Source organism: Lupinus angustifolius, chromosome LG17 (genome assembly GCF_001865875.1).
Source record: "Lupinus angustifolius cultivar Tanjil chromosome LG17, LupAngTanjil_v1.0, whole genome shotgun sequence".
Taxonomy (NCBI): Eukaryota; Viridiplantae; Streptophyta; class Magnoliopsida; order Fabales; family Fabaceae; genus Lupinus; species Lupinus angustifolius.
In genome coordinates this window covers 623,488-646,501 of record NC_032025.1, presented here as the reverse complement: position 1 = coordinate 646,501, position 23,014 = coordinate 623,488, and the positions used below count along the sequence as shown (strand labels likewise).

The 23,014-nt window shown below is 32.3% G+C and overlaps 3 protein-coding genes across 7 annotated transcripts; 2 read left to right on the top strand and 1 right to left on the bottom strand.

Annotated features, from left to right (window-relative positions):
- On the bottom strand, positions 3,188–7,430 carry LOC109331470 (GDT1-like protein 1, chloroplastic). Its single transcript, XM_019565999.1, has 11 exons — positions 7,094–7,430; positions 6,439–6,723; positions 5,993–6,046; positions 5,604–5,665; positions 5,205–5,273; positions 4,868–4,919; positions 4,676–4,750; positions 4,381–4,510; positions 3,906–3,976; positions 3,597–3,644; positions 3,188–3,442 (listed from the first exon to the last, which is right to left on the bottom strand). The coding sequence occupies exons 1-11, from the start codon at positions 7,307–7,309 to the stop codon at positions 3,371–3,373; spliced, it is 1,134 nt and encodes a 377-aa protein (XP_019421544.1). The 5' UTR covers positions 7,310–7,430; the 3' UTR covers positions 3,188–3,370.
- Positions 7,778–11,911, top strand: LOC109331467 (uncharacterized protein At5g41620-like). Of its 4 annotated transcripts, none has more exons than XM_019565993.1 (4): positions 7,778–8,525; positions 9,257–9,382; positions 10,155–11,347; positions 11,495–11,911. In XM_019565993.1, the coding sequence occupies exons 1-4, from the start codon at positions 8,139–8,141 to the stop codon at positions 11,649–11,651; spliced, it is 1,863 nt and encodes a 620-aa protein (XP_019421538.1). In that variant the 5' UTR covers positions 7,778–8,138; the 3' UTR covers positions 11,652–11,911. The 4 variants fall into 4 exon arrangements, with proteins under 4 accessions (XP_019421538.1, XP_019421539.1, XP_019421537.1 ...); XM_019565995.1 differs by lacking the exon at positions 9,257–9,382 and having other exon boundaries at positions 7,939–8,385; positions 8,443–8,525; XM_019565994.1 differs by lacking the exon at positions 9,257–9,382.
- LOC109331953 (hydroxyproline O-galactosyltransferase HPGT1-like) lies at positions 16,995–22,413 on the top strand. Of its 2 annotated transcripts, none has more exons than XM_019566769.1 (12): positions 16,995–17,170; positions 17,556–17,619; positions 17,785–17,849; positions 17,940–18,133; positions 18,841–18,904; positions 18,988–19,060; positions 19,152–19,275; positions 20,402–20,489; positions 20,586–20,636; positions 21,163–21,234; positions 21,311–21,423; positions 21,955–22,413. In XM_019566769.1, exons 1-12 carry the CDS (start codon positions 17,055–17,057, stop codon positions 21,975–21,977), a joined length of 1,047 nt encoding a protein of 348 aa, XP_019422314.1. In that variant the 5' UTR covers positions 16,995–17,054; the 3' UTR covers positions 21,978–22,413. The 2 variants fall into 2 exon arrangements, with proteins under 2 accessions (XP_019422314.1, XP_019422315.1); XM_019566770.1 differs by having other exon boundaries at positions 16,997–17,170; positions 17,800–17,849.

The window sequence follows — 23,014 nt, the reverse complement described above, 5'->3', positions numbered from 1 at the left end:
CTACTCTTACCGACGTGGATAGATAGTGAGGGAAAACAAAAATAAGGATGTTTCCAAAAGTACTTGTCTACTCACAACAACAACGTGTCATAGCGACAACTGTGATTGTATATATAATTTATTATTATTATTTTGTCATTATTATATATAATTTATTTTAGGAAAGGGATTCATATACTCTAAAAATAAATGAAAATAATTTCTAAATCGGTTTGAATTAAAAAGTACATTAAATCATTAAATTTCTCATGAATAAATGTCTAAGATACAGACTTAGCTTTTTTTCAATTACGATTAGAGTATGTGGATCTTTCTATTTATTTTATTATTCTTTTGTAATAAATTTTAATGATGAGAATATAAATATAAACCTACCATATATATTCATATTATTAGTATATAATTATATATATATAATGTTTTTTTATAGGAAAAGGTCCATGCCTTTTAAATTATATGTATTGTACAAGTAATTATTATGAACTAATTGTCTTCCTAATTAACTTTAAATTTTATTCATCAGTGACATTGCTGTTTGTATAAAAATAAATTTAAATTATTAATAATGAAAAAATCTTACCCAAATTTTTAATCTCAGTTGTCATATCATTGTTATATAATTTTAGTTTTTATATGTACCACAATTACTCAATTGTCTCTCTTTAAAATTTATTTATTCTATTCTTCTTAGTCAATTTATATTTTGACAATGATTTCCTCCAATCATTGATGCTAGCTAATATGTATTGTCCTAGTAGGAAGCCTATTGTTACTGTTGTGAGTCGGGTAGTGGTTTTTTTTTTGTAGGTTAGTAATTTGACATTATCTTTACTAGTGTGTACAGGCACGTCGTGCCTGTCGGTATTCAATTTTTATATATTTTATTTTTAGAATTAGAATGTATTTGTTATAATTGTTATGTATTTGTGATAATGTTCAATTTAATGTGAAAGATATAATTAATTTATGTGTTGGTGATGTTTATTTATGTTTATATGATCTTTTTGTAAAAATTAAATAATGTGAAGGAAAAAATAGGAAATAGAAATTACACCATGGTGGAAGTTATACAATGTTTTGCCTTTATATATAGTATAGATACAAAAGCTAATTTCACTAACAAATAAAATTTTAAGGCTAATTAAGAAAAAAATAGTTAATAAAATACTTAATTGTAAAAAGCATACAGTTTAAATGCACTTTTTTTCTAAAATATATAATTAAACTTATTGTAAACATGGATATGAGTCATCATTATCACCATTTGTCACGTAGTCTCATGTCATCCTTATCATTCATGAGGAAAAAAAATTATTTGTTAATGGGGAAAACCCTTCATTAATATAAAATAATATTAAATGCATTTATTTAATATAATTTTTCATTAAAAAGTAACCTTTTCCATATTATTTTATTTTCACTATTTGATTTCATAATTACATGTCCACTTTTTATACAACATCATTTTTAGGAAAATAAATATAAATACAACATAACAAAATTTGTGGCTAATTTAGCACTTTTTAAAAATAATTATGTAAATAAAGTAGTTTATAAAATATTTATTAATTTATGGGTAGTTCAAAAAATATTTACCAAAATAGGACAGTCAAAGTCAACCTATTATTAAATTGTTTTTGTCATGATACGTATCGGTTTCTGATTTCAAAAAACGTTTTAAAAAAACTATGTGAGACACGTTACCACGTGTCGTCACTCCAACTAGCATCACCTGTGTTGCTAGATGGAGTAGTCACAAATGGCAGCATGTCTCACCCAATTTTTTTTTTTTAATTCCAAATTTTTTAAAATTTGTTTGCACTAATAAGAAATTGACACGTGTAATGATAAAAATAATATGTTGATTTTGATTGCCGTATTTTAATAAATAGTTTATTTTGAGTGATCAATTTTAGTAAATAATTTTTTGGACTACCCACAAACTAGTAAATAGTTTATAAAGTGTATAATTTATGTAATTATTTTTAAAAAGTACATTATTCAAGGAAATTAACCCAAATTTGGCAATGTTTTCTTTTATTAAATAGAATGTTTATTCCCTTTTCATAATTGTGGACATGACTATTTCTATGGTAAATTAGGATTTGTTGTTTCGTTAGGTGTATATAAATTGGAGAAGTATATGAAATGCTTTGTGCTTAATCAAGTCAAGTAACAAATAAATTTATTTATTCTGGTTAGTGTTCATAATCTTATATCAGCAGTCGTTATGTAATTAGTAAATTTGAATTAGATGAGTTTTTATGGGGAGAAAATATAATTTCACTCCTAGATAAATACGACCATGACTCATAATGATTAGAGATTCATTTTAAATAAGAATTATTATTGTTTTTGTTTAAATCACATGTGTCCATTTTAGTAACTTAACGAAACCATAACTGAGTCCAATATGGCCACTATGACTCATTTTAAATCAGAATTACCTTTAATTTAAATATATTATTATTTTTTCTTCTTATTTTTGTGATTATATATTTTTATAAATTTTATAATAATTTTATTATATGAACTAGTTTTACTCTCTAGTTTGTTTTGTGGAAAGAATAGTTAAATTTTTAGATCTTATTATAATTTAAAATTTATAAATAAATATATTATTGAAAAATTGGTATGAGTAGTCCTGCACAAAGATGTACAATATGACTTTTTATGATTGATTAAAAAAATATTAAAATAATAAATATCAAAATTAAATAATTACAGAAGTTACATATGGAATCACACATCATATGCTAAATTAGATTAGATCCCTTTCGTCTTAACATAAAATTACAATTCAAATTAAATTTTCTTCCAAATAAGTTCATTTGGTAGGTTGTGACTTGTGAGACATAATTATGATAAGGTGGATGCAACACCTCTCTATATAAAGATGTTTTATAGGGCCTATTTTCGAGTTGATTATTAAAGGACAACTTGGAGAAAGAAAGACTTAAAAGTCATGAAATAAACTTCTGAGAAAACTCGATCTCAAGCCCGTTCTTTTCCTTCATTCCCATTTTTTATTTATTCTTTTCTAAAAATCAACTCGCAAAAAAAATCACAAGTTTCCTTCCTAACCATTGTCACCACAATATGGTATAAATTCATAATTAGCAGGAATATGTGTCACGAAGGAAACCCCACGAGAGGTTAAGCATATTAATAAACGAACTACCTTGACAATTAAAGATTTCAAATGAAATAAACTCATGATGGTTTTTAATAACTACAATGACATAATAATTCATGAGCATTGTAATGAAAGGTTACAAACTTCTCCTAAAAAGATAGCCATACTTACAGGATTTAAAAGAGAAATGGGGATTAAACTATCAAGGAGCTTATGTAGCCTTTATATAACCCTCTACTGCACAATTTCAAATACAGTTACGGCGGCGAAGACAAGAAATAGAACACCGCCGACGTAGGCAATGACCTTCAAAAGGAATGAAAAGAGTGTTTTCAGTTTATAGTTGGATAAGAAAAATCTGTAGGTTCATGCTTCAACTATAGGAGTAAAGTAATGAAATCTGGCGTGCAACTAACAAAACAAATCATATCAGGAATCGAAGCTACAAGCCATAAGTTACCTTCTCCGACAAAAATGTCCCCAATAAAGAGCCCCCAAGTACAGCTAGCTGCATATAAAAGATACTGTTGAGACAGTTGGTTTAAGTGTACAAGGAATAAAAAGTCTTTCCTGATAGCTAACGCCGACTTCAATAGATTTACGTTCAGCTTATTTTTGTTTTGTGAGCTTGTTGGGGGTGTAAAAACAGCTTATTAGATGACAATGCATTTAAAGTTGCCTCAAGGGAGCAGGGTCCCTATATTAAGATGTTGCATCAATTTATTACTGGAACTGATAACCGAGGAATAATTTTCGAAGAAAGAGTTACCAAAGTTGCAACACCATGACCAGCCAGTGCTCCCCCTATGACTCCAAGAGGTGAAGAAGCTGCTGCAAGGGCTGCATATCAGTGGGAAATATAGTTCAGGATCTTTGAAGGTGCAGTCATCAGGATAAGCACGAAAACATGTCGTGTAATTTGATGTCAACGAAAATTCAACAAGCGAATGATAAACTACAATTTTACTGATCACAATAATTGGCACTCTAAACTCTTACGATTGGCAACTCAGTTTCAAGATTTGTCAAAATCAATGATGAGATTTATTTATTTACTCGTAAGTTTGTTTAAAGATGAAATATGGTGCCTGGTGTTTTTATTCCTATACTTTCGAAGGTTAAACCAAAGAATGGTAAAATCATAAATAGTTCTACATGAACAATGCGAAAAATGATTCTTCTACTTACATGTGGTCTTATAACAGTATGTTAATGGATCCATTAACTCTAACTTTGGCACTCACCAATTGTGGAGAAAAAAGATTTATCACCCCATTCAGCAACAAAAACTAAGAGGAAAGTGCTGGCAGCCGTGCTAGCAGCAGCTAGTATCCCGGAACCATTTCCAGAAAACTCAGAAACTGCTAGTTCTGCCTGGTTAAGATCAGAAGTTCAGAACCAATAAGTTGTTTGCAGGAATCTTAAAAAACATAGTGAAATATTTCGAAGTGAAGAATAAAAATTGGGGCTAAAATTATTATTCATGTATGCAGCACATTAGGCTCTAATAGATGACGATAAATAAGTGCCAAATATCACCTCCTTTTGTTCATCATCTGATTTTTGGCCATCACTTGATGAGGCATCCAAGAGTGTAGAGACCCCAAAGTAGACCTGAAGAAATCGAGTTCAGCATAAATTAACAGAGTTTCATCTGAAAAAGGAAAAAAAATTTACAAGATAAATGCGTGTTCCATTGCAAACACATTAGCACATGCAGTTGATACCTACCAACAGACAAACGGCAGCTATGTCATCAACAGGTAAATCAGTCTCTCCTAACCTGTGTAAAGCGAACTATTTATTAGATGAAACTCGGAGAAGTCATTATTAATCTTTAACTTGTAATAGTTTCCCATAAAAATATTAGTCAAATATTTCCAAACACAACAGATAACAGGAAGGCATTAGAAAAAACATGTTCTGAGCTTCATACTGTTTCTTGTTAACAACGTAACACAAAACTTTGGTTGGACATGTTCCACCATGTGAAGAATTATTATAGCTTTTTTCACTCTTCCAATTTCAGAGTTCATAAATAATTAAGGAAATAAGGATGAAGAAAAACCTGAATGGCAAGATTTCATCAACATAATGAAAAGTTCGTCCAAGAGCAACGGATATGAGAGTCATTGCCCTGTCCATAACAAATAGATAATAATCATTTTAAGATTAGAGTATAACTAAAAGAGATAACTGTATGAAATATACAATAATTGGCATTTATAAAGTGATAGTCAACGTTAATGTGGTCATGTCAGAAGAATTTTGTACAAATGCAGCACTTTGTATAACTAAGTGTGTCGAGGACTTCGATTAGTAACATTCATTACACTAGGAGTCTAGGTTGTTTAAATATTTTCACTGTATGCATCAACTTATCATGCATGATGAGTCATAATGAGAAACTAGGAAATAGTATAAACTTTAAGGGACGTCTAAATAATTCTGAAACAGAAAAACATACCCAAGTGCACCGAATGTCCCAGTGAAAACAACACCAGCTGAATTCCTAGCTGCTAACAGTGCCTGCACAAGATATCCAACACCCGAAAATCGGGGATCATAACATTTGTTTTGGTGATAATAACAACTATATCTACCCTTGAGCATAAGAAATATCTTACTTCTTAGTCTTTTTCAAGAAAATGGGGGAGAATGGAAAGGCTCATGTGAAGAACAATCACAAATTTAAGTAGTTAAAACCAAACTCAACATTGTGGTCTGTTGGTTTATATCAGAGATAATTGTATGCCCAGCCCTAGAGATGCTTTGGTAATTGTACAATTTTGTTTCTTCATTGTTTTACATTTGGTTCGAAATAAATGAATGAACCCGTGATTTATGTTCACTTACTGCAATGAAAAAGGTCTTATCTCCCAATTCAGAGAAAAATATTAGCAGAAACGCCTGCGAGAAAGCATAAACGTAGAACAAATATTAGTCTTTGAAAAGCATAGCAATTAATACCCAAGTGAATTTACTTATAAATATTAGTCTTGTCTCCCAATTCACTGTATCTGTAATTCTGTAAACACCAACCAAATAAAGTGTTTGGATAAATAGTTTAGCTAAGCTTAAAATTATATAGCTTGTTTAAGCTGCTCCGATAAGCTTAGAAGAGGTTATGGAAATGTCATAGGCTATTTTTTTACAAACTATTTTCATAAGTTGTGCTCATAAGTCGAAGTTATGTTTCCAACTATCATTAGTAACATACTTATGTGCTTGATTTAGTTAATTAAAAAAAAGTAAGAACAAAATGATTGTGATTATAAAAGCAACAGGGAGATTTTCCTAACTGAAGCAAAACCTGTGCTTAAGTCACCGATATCTCCAAAAATAGGAAGTGTACTCAACCCAGTGGCAAAATCTGAAGCAGCAGCAGCAGCTGGATAAGAGTGTTGAAGTGTGATCAGTCCAAAGAACATCATAAATTTGAGAAGCCCATTGGTTGAATTATCAATATCAGAAGAAACAATCTGTGGAGCTAAGTCACATTCCCAATTGGGATTGTCAGAAACCGATTCACACGAGTCGTTGCAAGTTTCCACTGCTACACAATTCTTGTAAGCACGAGTGAATGCCTATGTTAAAACACACAACCACATTCATTGAAATAAGCCGGGGCACAAATTATCTCAAATATTCGCGAATTATTCAAGCATCTCATCTTCTTCAATATGAGCTATGTTCAAGACCTTAGGTTTAACATTAACAGCTTATGTATACCTGTGCATGAGTAAAAATAATTGAACAATGAATTTAACAAATGAACAATTTATTACCCTGTAAATAAACTAAACAAACTAAGTGAAAGGTTCCTAATTTCAGTGGTTTCAAACTCCAACTTTAAACATAGCCGCTTGAAATAAATGAGTTAAACATGAACAACTTGTTCTTGTTCTTTTACAATTCAAGTGTAAGTTAATGAAATTAGTAGCATAAAGTTATTACCTTTGTAGCTGGAAGTTTTTGGATTTGGAAAAGTGATGGTAGATTGAAGGAATGAGAGTCCTTAAAGGCACAGGCCCTTGCAATTTCATGAAAAGAAAGGAACTTTGACAATTTAGTTTGATTTCCGAAATTTGAAGTGTGATGATGAGTTTTAGAGTAAGGAAAAGGGAAATTAGAGAATGGTTTGGGGGAAAATGAGAGTGACTGTGACTGCATTTTTTTCTATGGCTCTTTACTCACTCTGCAACAGCACTTGTAAAATGAAGAGTTTATGTGTTTTCATTGGATAAGGAAAAAGCTACACTCCACCATTCACCAACCACTTAATTGCTTATCTCTTTGCTATAATCTACTAACCACTTAATTTAATCTCTCATGACATAATCTCAATTAATAGGTTCTTAAAAGTCAACTAAAAAATGACAACTTCTTATTTCAAGAAAAATGCTTTTTTTTTGTATTACCAAGATATTCTTCATATCTTTTGGGTTTTTCGGGTTTCATAGTTACTCATCCTAATAAGTATTTTTCTCTGAAATCGAACTCTCAACCTTGAGAATTCAATAGAACGTTATATCATTAGATCGATACATTGTTGTTTATTCTATTAGATGAATTATGACATAAGATAAACATAACTCAAAGTTTATAAGTAAATTGTTGGTGAACTAGAAATGACCATATTTATTTCACAAGGACTAGTGTGGCATTTTTACTCATTAGGTAAAAGAATGTTAAATTGGTTTGTTTTGAAAGTACTACTGTATTGAATGACAAGCTCCTTATCAACTAGAAATAGAAATAGTTACTACTACACTGAAACATGAATCATGAAACATGAAACTGAACTGAACAATTTCGTCACCACACATAACGCAACTACACTTAAAAGTCTACATCAGACACCACGTGTATATAACAACTTAACAAGGTAAAAAAGAATAGAAAACAAAAAATGAAAAAAGAATACAAGTAAGTTCATGAGAGAGAAGGAAAAGAAGAAAGAAAGAAAACATTAATAAACTGTTTGAGGGAGAGGAAAGAGATGAAAAGTGGTGAAGGGAAAGCGAAAAAGGAGGAAAATTTGGGAGAAAAGTTGAGGGTATTGGTAGGGAAAAGTAAGGGTACTTGTACTCCATTGCCCTATTGGAAAACACTTTGGGAAATTAACAAAGACCAACATCATCATCATCATCATCAACAACAACATCAACTCCTTCCTAGTACTGTGTCTGCTAGAAACCTTGCCGCAGCTCTCTGGGAATTTCACCAACTCTTTCAAATGCATCATCATCGTGGTGGTGGTGGTGGTGGTGGTGGTGATCCTAGACTTCACCGCCATCATTATAATCTTCATAAAGACAAGGCTATTGTAGCTCCTGAAATTTCTAACTTTTTGGATGATGCTTCTCCCAGCTCCCCTGATCATCATGATCACGTAAGTGCTTCTTTTTCTCTTGCCCTTTTCATCTTTTCGTCAAAAGTTTGTGTTTTTAACTTTATTTGGTTGATTGGGTTGTTTGGGGTCTTTACTATTTTGGTTGATGGGTTGGTGCTTCAAAAATAGGGTCATTTTGCCTTGTCTAGTGTATGAATCTTTGTATTTTAGTATTGTTATAGTAACATTTGTTTGATGGTCCTCAAAGGATCTGGGAGATCTTAGTATTCTAGGTTTGGAAACAATAATTTGTGTATTATAGGTTGATCAATAATAATTCTTTCATTTTCATGTTCTATTTTGACTTGTCCTCTATGCTTTTAGTTTCTTATTCCTGGAATGTTGCTTCAGCAATTCTATTTCTCCTTTTTATTTTTTCCTTTTTCAAAGGACATAGTTATTCTAACTCGGGTAAAATTTGATGTTTTTGCATTGGTTCATGGTAAATTTCCAATCTCGTTCATTGTAATGTATTAGTTCATTATTGGCTTTCACATTCTTTTGATAATTTTGTGTGCCTTTCCTGAAGCTCAAATAATACTTATCATGGTCATTGTAAATGAAAATTATGATTTAGCATTGCATCTATAAGCACCGAGGCATGTTTGGATGATAATGAGAACTCATTCGCTCTCTTGAGTATCCATTCTGTGACACTTTCAACCATTCTGATAGAGATAGATTTAAAGTTCATTTAAACTGATATTTCTCTCCTCTTTCATCAGCCAGCTAGTGCAAACAGTTTGAGGAGGCACGTTGCAGCATCACTGATGCAGCATAATCGGGTAATTGCGAGAAATAACCATGCATTGCAACCTGTATCTCCAGCAAGTTATGGTAGTTCCATGGAGGTAAGCATCAAACCGTGCCTAACCCCCACTTCCCCTTTCTTTTTTCCTGCATAAAACTTATAGAGCAAAATTATGAAAAGGCACATGACAATTTCCTTCTAAGAAAACATCATGTTTTTTGTCCGGGATGTACTATTTTGGCATCTTGTATAACATGGATCTCACTTAGTCACCATTGCAATGTAAAAGATTGATTAGGAGCTTTCTGATTTCATGATCTAATAATGTATCATGGAGGAAATAAAAAATATGATCAGAAAGCGATTCCCCTCATAGTAAGGAATTTGGTCATTAATTAATTTTTTCAAAATAAAGGAATAACATACCAATATCAGTTATGCTGCAGTTTAGTTTGCTGCCAAAATATTTTTTCAGAATGGCAGCTGAAATTAGAACCTTTGCAATAGATCATGAAGTTAGTGCAGAGAGTGAGATAAAAGTTTGAGTCCGTGTTTGAAGATTTATTTTAAGAATAAATTGTCACCAATGTTCAGGTCTTCTGAAAGATTAGTGCTAGAAGAACAAAACCTTTTATCAAGAGCTACCTTATTATGCAATTTAGTATTGTAAAATGTTATGGAAACAACCTCTTCGCTTGGGAGGATAAGGTTGCGTACATCTATCCTCCCCAGACCTCACTAGGTGGGGAGCCTTGTGCGTTGAGCCATCCGCCGATAACATTTATCCCTGCTTTACTCTAGCAGCTTGTCTATTGTTGGATATATTATACAGTATTTTTTGCATTTAGTATTTGCCTTCTCTTCTGTTGCAGATGACACCTTATAATCCTGCAGCCACTCCTACAAGTTCCATGGAATTCAAGGGAAGGTTTGGGGAGTCACGGTATGGTCTCAAAACATCGACAGAACTGTTAAAAGTGTTAAACAGAATATGGAGCTTAGAAGAACAGCATGCTTCTAACATTTCTTTGATAAAAGCATTAAAAAATGAGCTAGATCATGCACGAATCAGGGTCAAAGAGTTGCTTCAAGACCGACAAGCAGACCGGCATGAGATGGATGACCTTATGAAGCAAATCGGAGAGGATAAATTGGTTAGAAAGTGTAAGGAACAGGATCGAATCCATGCTGCTGTTCAATCTGTGAGGGATGAACTCGAGGATGAGAGGAAATTAAGAAAACGGTCAGAGAGCATACACAGGAAATTAGCTCGGGAGCTTTCTGAGGTGAAGTCTTCTTTCACTATTGCACTGAATGAATTGGAGCAGGAGAGAACAAGAAGAAAATTAATGGAGGACCTCTGCGACGAATTTGCTAGAGGAATAAATGAATACGAACAAGAGGTTCATGTTCTGAAACAGAAGTCTGATAAGGATTGGGATCAAGGGGCTGATCATGATCGTTTGATTCTCCACATATCTGAATCATGGCTGGATGAACGTATGCAAATGCAACTAGACGCAACTCATAATGGAATTTTGGATAAGAAGTCGATAGTCGATAAATTAAGCCTCGAAATAGAGACTTTCCTTAAAGCCAAACAAAATAGCAAAAACATAGAAAATCTTGTATTAACGAATTGCCGGAACTCCTTGGAATCTGTCCCACTGAATGATGCTGTTAGTGCCCCACGAGATGTCGGTGACGACGACGATGATGATTCTGTGGGCAGTGATTCTAACTGTTTTGAGTTGAACAAGCCAAGCCACAGGGAATCTAAATTACTTGAAGAAGCACCTTTGGACAATAATTTTGACGAGAAATTGAAATCCAACCACGAGAAGAAAAAACCAGTCGCTCAAGAAGGGTTAAGACATCGCAGTCCGTCTAACTTGCAAGTGAAGTTTGAAAAACATATGGCTTGGGCCATGTCTTCTAAGCTAAATAAGAAGTCTCAGTTAATTGATGCAGAAGAGGGAAAGACCACAGATACAAAGCCAATTGAAGAAACTGTATTTGAGAAATCTGAAAGCTGTGAGATTAGAGAAAGCAACACTAGTGAATTGCAGAGCTCCAATAAAAATCACATTGCTGATAATCTCATCAGAGGTAAATTTTTGACATCAGATAGTGTTGATGTACATGCCGAGAATAATTATGGCGAGGCTTCTTGTAGCAATGCCGGATGGAGGAATCAAGCAAGCCCTTTGAAGCATAGGATCACAAGACTTACAACCCAAGACCTTGACATGTCAGAAGCTTCTAAAGTACCTCCAGGATCAAAGGATAATACTTTGAAATCCAAGCTTCTTGAAGCAAGGTCCAAGGGTCAGCGATCGCGTTTGAAAGCCTTGAAGGGATCCTATTAGAAGATTCTTTAGCATAAGAATCGGGACAGTGTTCTCAAGCTTTTCCCTTCCCTTATTTCCCCTCCAAAAAACCAACATGCAAACAGACAGTTAGGTAATTTGCATGTTGTTGATGGCGGTCTTTACGGTCCGGCACTCTCCTCTCATACCCGTTCCTTCTTTAGTGGAATGGTCATAAATTTTCATGTGTATCTGTAACATATTTCACTTTTAGGGCTTATTATATATACTAGCGTGTAGATGTTGGAAAGTAAGTCTCACATCGCCTACCTCATTCTCTTGGTAATGGTTTAAATACTTGTTGGGCTACTCCTCTCATTGACAATTGGTTTTGAGATGAAACCTTAACATGGTATCAAAGCCAGAGTCCAACTTCTTTCCGCTTGTCATGGGTCAAAAGTTGTCATTTAGTTATGGGTCAAAGGTAATCCTTCGTCTGGTCTGACAGGCAGGCTTATGTGGAGGGGGCATGTTGGAAAGTAAATCTCACATCGCCTACCTCATTGTCTCGGTAAATCTACGGAGATGTGGATTATTATTATGTTTTGCAAATATACTGAAATGTGAATATTCTTGCATAGACATGCAATTTTGTCTTTGTTGTGGGACAAGGATTTATCGTCCAATGATTTGGGACATAATTTGGACATCAGATTCTTGTCTTTTGTTAAGATGTATATAGGAAGGGTCATTATGCCTTTTTCATATCTATATTAAGCATCGAACCTTAATCAAATGCAACTACTTACTATTACCATAGCGATAAATGATGATTAGTGCCACTAGATTGTTCATTTTGAGTCAGCACAAGCCAAATCCAAAAACAGAAAACAAAGTACAAGAGATAATAACAAAGAAAATTATAACATGATTATAAAAAGGGATAAGTAACAAATATAGGAAGAAAAAGGGAGCTCCCTTCAGTCCAAGCACAAGAAGTGTAAGATTCATTATGTCTCCCGCATCATTCACTCATTTGTTGAGTAGTATCTAATACTCATAACTCAACATTTGAATGAATGACTCGGCAGCTAACTAAATCTTACTTGCTACCTATGAGTGGACTGAAGAAAGCTCCCTTTGATTACCTCTAAGTATCATCCATAAAATGGATATATGTCCCAATAATTATACTTTTGGATCGAGATACATATACGAGTCTATGACAAATAATCTTAATATTGTGCAAGTAACTCATATAGGCTTTGAGGGAACAAAGGGCTTTATATAAGCACAAGAGAGGAGGATAAGACAAAACTACTAATTAATTAATGTATGAATTTGGGATGCACAAAAGAAACACTTGAGCAAAATTTTCTCTCTTTCTTAATGGAAAATAATTAATTTATTCATATTCCCAAGAGTGGACATTAGTCCAAGTGTCCAATTGAAAGTGGATATTTAAGTATTTTTCTTATAACATTAAAAAATGAATAAATATTCACCTATCGCATAACGTTACATAAAGTAAAGAAATGTGTAGATAAAAATGATTGTGATTTGAGATATTATCAAATTGTTGTATATTTTATGTTGAATTGAATATCTATAAAAGAAATAATAAGGGAGTGCAAACATGGGTCTGTTGAAGAGGGATTGAGATCACATGTTCTCAATTGTGTCTTATTCACTGTTCTAAGCAAATCATATATTAATACTTGGATAAAATAAAAAAATTAAAAGCAAAAAGTAATAAAATAGAGCATTTTGATTGACTTGAGATATGGAATGAGACACTACTTGAGATAGATAATATTCTCATTCTGTCGAAGAGGAAGGAGACAATTACCATGAGATTGTCTTTATGGCGGGATTAATCCTTAGCAACATTTTAATGTAATATCTATATATTGTTATATACAATTATTATATTATTCAATTTTCTTAAATAGTCAATAATAATTAGATATAAATAGTATATAATATAATATTGTATATAAATATCTTTTTCTATTTCTATTATTCTAAGTGGTTAGATAGAAAGGCACAACCATGCAAGTCTTCACTTCAAAAATTTAGACACTTTAACATTCCGTTTTTTTATTTTATATTTTCATACAAACAAATATCGTATTGTATCCTTCCATTTGTAGCTTTTCATTTAATTTACTATTATGTTAGATGATATTCGGAAAATACATAATTAGTTTTGAATAACAACTCTTTAAAATTAACAACGTGATTTCATACAAATCTCCCAAATAAAATATGTAAAGAAATTGATCAATATAAAATAATAGGAATGGGGTTCAAACATTACAAATAAAATCAAACTTAGCTTGGACTTAGGTTTCTTCAATTCAATAAAATATATCACCCTCTAGTGGACTAATTTTACATAGCAATTTTATATATATCCCAAATGAGTATCAATTCTACTTAAGTGGAGAAAAATAGATTCTTATAGCTTTTTAAGTAACCGTTTTCATCTAGCCATCTTTTGGTTAAGAATACTACTTTGCTTTTATAGCTACAAAGGACCCACAAAGCATACATGCTTAATTCCGTATAATTGAACTAGAGATATATTTAATATGTATATACTGATAATATAAGTATTTTTATACTGTTAGCAAATTATTTGTCATTCATTTATTAACAGTCATTCTCTTAAATAAAAATAATACAAATCAATAATAAATAATATACTTACAATGTGAAAAACTTTACATTGTCGTGCATAAATGTTAAACCCAAAAAATAAAACTCAAGATAAAACCTAATATCCCCTAAGTGGAATTAAAGACAATATTTAAGACGGGTATAAACCTATTTTGACAAGACCTATAATAGCCTTTCTATGTCTGCCATGTGATATATAATATGAGTATGTTATGAAGGTGCTCTTCTACCACCACTTGTAGAAAATTCGTACATGTTCTATGAAGAAGATTCACATAATAAAACACAAAAATATATATTTGGCAATGATTCTCCTTTTTAAATAATCCATTTATACTTATGTGTGCTGATTTGACAGGACCTTGAACATGATTTGTTGATTTTTTTTAAAACAATTAACTCTAGGCAAAATACAGTTAAACGTTTTAAAAAAATACTTGTCTTTGATAAAATAGTACATCAAAAATTAAATTAAAATAACTTTTTTTGTTATTGTTCCACCCACTTAAAACCGGACATACCACCTGACCAGAGTAGGGTCAATCTAACCAAGTTAAGCACAAGTCATTCATGACCTAAACATCATTAAAATATCACTGACATAATATTCATTACAAACCCAAATTGGGTTCTATCACGCCCCTAACAAAAATAATTTATACACTTAGGATAGATAAGTCCAACTTTGAGGCCTACTTCACACCATGTCAAGATGTCACCTTTCCTGATACACCATTTAATACTTCACCAATTGGTTTCTGCCACACCGCCTATAAATCCCAACTTGCTCCTTTTGACAAACACAGTTAGAGGCGAACCTGCTATATAGCGGGGACAGAGCTGCCATGTTTCAGTCACATGCATTACCAAGTCACTGTCACCCAATAAATAAGTGACACATCGCCAAAATATTTACTATAAATAGGGGCGTTCCACTATATGAAGGATGATATATTCATTATTCTATAGCATCATAAATACTCATTCACTCTCATAAACATCTCCTCTCTTATATTTATTCTCTTTAACATTCATTAACTTTTCATAAACTCATACTGACTAGTATTAAAAAACATTTTCAAGTACCTCCACAAGCGGTCCAAGCTCTATTTCCATCGACTCTTTGAAGCAATTAATCCCATCAGACTTTCTTTCCAACCATCCCCGACCAACCAAAAAAGAAGAGTTATTATAACTTTTTTATTGTGAGAGCTTATGTTAAAGTGAATAAATGAAGATATGTCTAATATATATTAAATTATAGAGAAATAATATAGTGTAAGTTGAAAATGTAAAATTATTAATAAAGGTAAATAATTATTTTTGCTCAATCACATATATCCTTAAATGAGTTAATCTTATTCGAACTACAAATATTCACACTATGATGACCAAACTTTATTGAATGATAATTATTGCTTACAATAAATTGTATACTTGCTTTTCTAAACTTTAAGTATAAATCTATAATGAAAGAACTAATCTACAATGTTAATTTTGTAAGAATATCTAAATGCAATTACCTTATATATACCAAAAAAGTTGTTGGTCTATGAATACAAAGTCATATTGAATTTTAAAAAAGGTCAAAAAGTTAAATGTTTGATTCCTCAAAGTAACACAGGTTGAGATGAGCAATATTCACCTTAAGGTTGAGTTTGGTTGGGTAGAGTTAGAGAAGAGAGAAAAAAGGGAGAAAGAAGTATAAGAGAATGAGAAATTTCTCCTATTTAAGGGGAGAAAGGAGGGAGAAAGGAAAAAAGTGGGTGAACCCACAAAATTTCTTTATATCCATTTATGGGAGAAAGTAGGAAGAGAAAAAAAAACTTTACTTGGACAATGATCTGTTGTTCCAAATTGCGTTCAAACTATGTCATAAACCATATCAATTAAAAATGTTAATTAAAATTTATAATATTTATTTTTAGTTAATAATAAAACAACATTTTATTGTGTATTTTCTTTATTCTAGATACATTTTTGTAATTTGAATCACAATATCATCACTTTCTTCTCATTCTCCTCTCATTTTTTCCTATTCATTTTCTCTCATTCTTTTCTTATACCAAACATCATAAAAATCTACTTTATTTATCTTCTTTTTCACCTTCTTCTTTCTCGCCTATTTTTCTCTTCTTATGTTCTCTTGTGAACCAAACAAAGTTTAAAAGAAAAGCCATAAAATACTAATTATTTTTTAATATATATATAGTCATATGTATGTAGCTATCTCTCTTCCATAAATGGATCCATCGGAATGTAATTGGGCTTAGGCTTCGTTCATTAGCACGTGTTTTTTACTGGTCTCCTTCGTCACAAAATGTCCATTTATTCTTTATTTTTTCTATTTTAAAATTATAATTTGGTGCGCCGAATTTACCTTTTAGTAAATATTAGTTTATGGTATGATAAATTATAAATATAAATGTCCAATTTGGGTCCGTTTTATTAATGAATTCAAACCGATTAAATTTGACTGTTTTTCTACAACATAACCCCAAGATGGTATAATATAAAACGCAAATTTAATCAATTTTTAGTTATACTTTTAATCGCTTTGGATATTAGTAGGAAAAAAACAAATAAATGTTAGTATCGAAGAGAAGTTGGTTGAAATTCCACATTTGTTCGGTTGTGTTGCATTGTTTTCACTCGCTAGCAATTGGCATTGATATTGATATTGATATTTGATCCACACAGTGTTGTGTTATAAGTAACGTCGCATTCTTCTTTAACATTTTGTTGTTGTTGTTATTGTTATTGTTCTTTTGGATCTGAAAAATGCGTAGCCGGGGATCGCAGAACCGGCTATCTGGTTACTCTTCATTCGGATCTCCACTTTATGCTCTTTTGCTCGCTTTGTTTGCCACCGTCGCTACTCTCTACGTTGCCGGAAGGTCTCGCTTTTTATTTATTCAATCATTCAAATAAAGCCTATAGTTCTGTTTGTAGTTAATCGATTGAATTGAATTGAATTATAGTGTGTCACTTGCAAAATAATCAAGGAGCAGAAATTAGGCGTGAATTATTGAAACAGATTATAGCTTTTCCAAATCAATAAATTAGTTTTCAAAAGCTAATAAAATCTGCTGCACTGAACGGCTTTACTGAGTTTTTGACCTGGTCAATAAGCTAATCTACCAAATTTGCTTTAAACTTGTAGTGCCATATACATATAAAACTCTACTCGTGCTTATTTTCCTCTGAAATGCGTTTTTGTTTATTTATTTTTAATTTTTTATTGCATTTCTGATTTTTTTTACATATGGCGTATCGTTGCAGGTTATGGCAGGACGCGGAAAGTAGGGTATATTTACTTGAAGAGCTACAAAGAAGGACTGGTCAGGTACAATGTTAGTTTTGTTAATTGAAGTAGTCATAGTCATGTTTGTGTTATACATTGCAGATATGTGTTTGCCTGTTTTATGTGTGTGTACGGTTGTTGCTGGTGTGTGTATTTTTTAATTTTTAGCTATCAAAATCATCGTAGGATATTAATGAAGCAGTATAGTTCTTCCGATTTCAGGGCCAATCTGCCATATCTGTTGATGATACACTGAAAATTATAGGCTGCAGGTAACTTTCTTCTGGCTTTAGTGGCTAGATTTGACTTTGGCTGTGAATAACCTTTACCTGAGCGTATTGGTATCATTACCTTATTTTCAGGGAACAGCAGAAGAAGTTGTCTGCTCTTGAGACAGAACTAGCCGTAGCTAGACAGGAAGGTTTTGTTCCAAAGCATTTGTCAGGGAATGATGGGAAGCATCCTACAAAGAAGGTACTTTTAGTTATAGGAATAATGACAACCTTTGGCCGAAAAAAGAACCGAGATGCAATCCGTAAAGCGTGGATGCCAACAGGTACTGTTTTTTCGTTGATTTGGTTTCCTCTAGCAATACAATGCATATTAGCCTTCTCAGTCTTTCCTTATTCGGTGGATGCCTGTTTCAGTGTAGACTTAAATTTTGCAGTTTGGTTTCTGATGACTGTGATTGTTAGTTACTGCTAAATAATCATGACTACGTTTTGTTATTTTCTTTAGCTTTATAATTTCAAACATTGTATCTGAATGAAACATGACCAGTAGCGGAGCTTAGGTTGCATTCCTTGTGAAGTAAAAGCACGAGTTTTAAAGCCAGGTGTTGAACTGATGTATTGTTGAAAGACATTTGCTTGAACTGAGCCACTTACTGTCAGGAAAGAGAAGCAGAAAATTTTAGAATGGTTGTAGAGACTTTTCATCCATTTGTTTTTCAGCAAGTATTTCTGCAGATTCTTTTAGAAATTAAGAAGTGTACCTTTCGTACAAGCGGATATACTACCAGGGGTTTAATAAAATGCAAAAAATTTCCTTCTCAATTTCAACCTTTGTGATCTATTTCTGTGGTTTCATAATTTTTTTGGTTTAAAAATGTCAGCATGATTAGTTATTTGTTCAAACAATCACATTAAATTTCAATCTTTGAAATTCTCTACTACAAGTATAGCTTCTACTTATTTTAATCTTTTAACTGCTCGCTGCAGCTTGTAAAAGTCTTTTCAGAACTCACTGATGCCTTTTTTGCAGGTGCAGATATGAAAAAACTGGCTGATAAAAAAGGCATCATTGCCCGGTTTGTAATAGGAACAAGGTACAGAGTTGTGGTTCAAATCCTAATTTTACAAATGATTGGCTTTTTATTTGTTGTTTCAACTTGCATTTTCTTTTATGCAGTGCAAATCGTGGAGACAGTTTGGACAAAGAAATTGAATCAGAAAACAGTCAAAGCCATGACTTCATTATTCTTGTATGTAGAATTTTATAGCAATATTTTCCTTATTTAATATAAGAAACAAGCATATATCATGGTGTCATTAGGTTTATTATTTACTACACAGGATGGTCAAGTGGAGGCACCTAAAGAGAAATCAGAAAAGATAAAATCATTCTTCATTTATGCTGCAGAAAAGTGGGATGCTGAATTTTTTGTTAAGGTCAATGACGATGTCTTTGTTAATCTCGGTATGTGGTCCTTACTTCTGTCTGGTGATGAAAATATAATTCGTCGCTAGTTATATATCTATAAAGTTAGTTTTTTTATATTTTCACATTTGGGGTATATTTTTTTTGTATAACTAAGGGTATCCCCTCACCCTATGGGCAAAGAACTAATCCTTTTCTTTTATTTCTGCAAGCTAGAAAGATTTTAAAAGGTAGAAGATTTTTCCCCCATTAGATGAGAAATCATATTTAGTATTGCATGGTTTGCAGTTAACCTTTGAGGGACCACATTTCAGATTCTACAAAATGACACCACTTGTGGGACAAAATTATATCTGGCTTTGAGAATAATGAATTGTTTAAAAGATTAAATTTCTGATTATTTAATTAATGAAGTGTTATCAGAAATAGTGCTATTTTAGAAATTGTATGACTTTCTAAGTCAAGGAGGATGCAGATATTCCTGTTTTACAATTGGAATCATAATGAAATTAATAACTTAGATGTTTTAGATCCAGCCCTTACTATTAGGATAAATGATGTTGATGAATGCTGCTGATAGCCAAGACATAACCTTTTCTTTTGAAGTTTACCCGTCTAAGCACCACATCAATCCCCCACCGACACCTGCCTCCCTTGTTATGGTTCCTTATCAAGGAACTGAAGATGTGATCTCAGCTTTTATACCATCTGAAGAGTCAAACTCTTCCAGGCTTAAAGCTAAAGATAATTGCCAGGGTGCAAAATTTTATGTTCAAGTTTTCAAAGCTCTAACACCAAATTGATCTAACTCTGATTCTATACCCTTGATAATTGCTAGTGCTCGATGCTAGCCCACCTGGCTGACAAGATGGCTATGAAAATCCAATGTTATAAATAACTTAATTAGCTGTTGACATAGAGTTTCTGTAAATTTACATTATGTGTTTAAAGGAGACTGGAAAATGAAATATGTACTGTCTTGATCCAACTAAGTCATTAGATAAGCTAATTTTAGAAATAATTTAATTTGCAAGGAGAGCTATGGTATTAGGGTTTACTTGTATAATTTTCTGAACAATGTTATTGTTTTTTGCTGCAATTTTTGCTGGAACCTGAAGATTTTTTGCTGTGTCACCTGATTGTTTGACTTAAATTCCTACTACAGATGCCCTTGGAGAAGTGCTAACTTCTCATTTGGATAAGCCACGTGTTTATATTGGATGTATGAAATCAGGCGAAGTTTTCTCCGAGCCGTGAGTCTTGTACAAAGTTGTTTCATTGGTCTATAAGGTTACTTCATTGTGGTATTAGAATTTCATCCCTTTTACTATTTTGTCTGAATCTTATAGGACACATAAATGGCATGAACCAGACTGGTGGAAATTTGGCGACAGAAAATCGTGAGTAATACAGAATTAGTTTTTTTGCGACAGATTATTGTTAATATAGTTAACTCGTTCTAGAATGTTACAATTGGTAAGGCTTGATTTGAGAAGAACTTCTAAATAGTTTTTAATATGATGCTATAACTTCTGTTTTCATTTTTAGAGATTTTGTTGTTGCAATCTACATGATGTGAAGATGATTTGGTTGCCATTATTTTAATTCTTTCATGAGCTTATACACCAGTAGAATTTGAGTGTTAAATAAACTGTTTTTTCGAAGGCTGGAGTATATAAATGTTGCTGTGCAAAATTTAAGCAGCTGCAATTTCTACCAAAATGATGTGCCTATAAGTTATAAATAACACTAATGCCACATGCCTCCGACAAATTGAGCTAATTATTTATTAGTTTTCCAAGCTATAAAACTGCCTTGTCTAAATCATGGTGTTAGATCCAAAAATTGTTTCTTCTCTTCTGTTTATTCCAAGACACAGAGTGGCCTTTCTTTGTTTACATTCATATGCATGCTTGTTTGGCACAGGTACTTTCGACATGCTTCGGGCCAGATCTATGTTATTTCAAAATCATTGGCTCAGTTTATTTCAATAAACAGGTATATCTTTTTGTTTAAAAATGGTTGAAATAATTGTTTCAGAATGCATGATCAAGATGAAATACTTTCTTTGTAGAGCTTTTCTCCGTACGTATGCACATGATGATGTAAGCACGGGATCATGGTTTATTGGGCTCGATGTGACGCACGTTGATGAAAGGAAGTTTTGCTGCTCCGCCTGGTCCCCAGGTCTCCTGTCTACCCTCTCACACATAAACTTGCTTGCAATTAATAAAGAATAAAGGGTAGCCATGAGGCTCCCATTTTGTAGGTGTACAAACAGAAAGACTGTTTCTAGGATTTGAACCCGTAACCTCACGGTCACTAAACAACAACTTCACCATTACAATTAATAAAGAACGATTGCATATAAATATTACACACATTGGCCAAGTTTACTAGATTGAAATAATGCCCATATTATCACCTTTTTTGGGAATAATGCTTTTGTGAAACACAACTAGTGAAGCACTTAAGCCACTAGTCTGAAGTTACTGGTGAAAACATTTCCCCCAAAACTTCTCTTACAATATGGGGGCTAGTAAGTATCTCACTCATGTTATCCTTGGTGCAGTGCATAACCCTTGAACATCTATCCTCCATGATATATTGATATCGATACATTTTTTACCTTAATCATGTTCCTTAGCCATTTCCATAGTTCCATTGAAATGAATCAATTTAAATTACTATATACATTTTCTTCTTCCCATCTTTCAGGGGCAATATGTGCAGCAGTATGATCACTCGCCGCGGACAATGTGAGTGACATATGAAGGATGCATAGCAAACAGAAACATGTTACTTCCCACATCATCATTTCTGCTTCAGATCATTTTCCATTCTGATAATTTTCAGCTAAACGTTGATTCTGCTACTTGAAGGCTTGGAGCACTTAGTTTAGGAGCTTTGTGTCTATAATATAAACATGATCCTCAGGTTTTTTTTACTTGCAAGGTATTGAGAAATTGGCATCATGATTTTTTATTTTGAGAAACTGATTCTTCCCTGTTTAATCTTGTGATGTAAATAGCTCTCACCCATCCTTGTTAAAATTCACATTTTTTACCTCGTGGGTTGAAAGAGTTACATTTATTTATTTTTTGTACTTGATGAATGATTGAGATTCTTATAGTATCTTAAATATAGAAAACAATTTTAGTTGATGTCCATGTTGAACTTGCTCTCTATAAAATAGATTTTTTTTTTAATTGTCGTTCCCGTAAAAATCTATTTTTTTTTTTGTTATTGGAATATCTACAAACTTATTCTTTTGATTCTAGTGGAATTTGGCATATTTCATCTTGAACATAGTACTTTCAATCATTTTAATAGGATTACTTTGGGTAGTTTTAGGGAACTCAGGAAGTTAATTAATATGATTAGGTTTTATTAATATGTTAATAATTAGATGTATTTTTATAAAATCACCCTTCCTTATTATGATTCAGTTTTTCCCACTACAAAATAATTTATGAAGATATTTTGCTAAAAGAAAACATCCTATAAAAACAACCACAACTAACATTAAAAACGTCCGAAATAGTTACTATAGGACTGTAAAGTGGAATTTGATTTCATCTTGCCTATTTATATAAGTTACAACACTCTCGTAAGATGGCTTTAGGGCCATGGTAATTTATTTTGTCTGTAAATTATCTTTTTAAACCACTAAAATCATCATATATATTATATTTAATTATTTTTTATAAAAATATTTTTAAACATTAAAAAAGTAGCATAAATATCATAATTTTAAATGTTGGATGAGATAATTGAT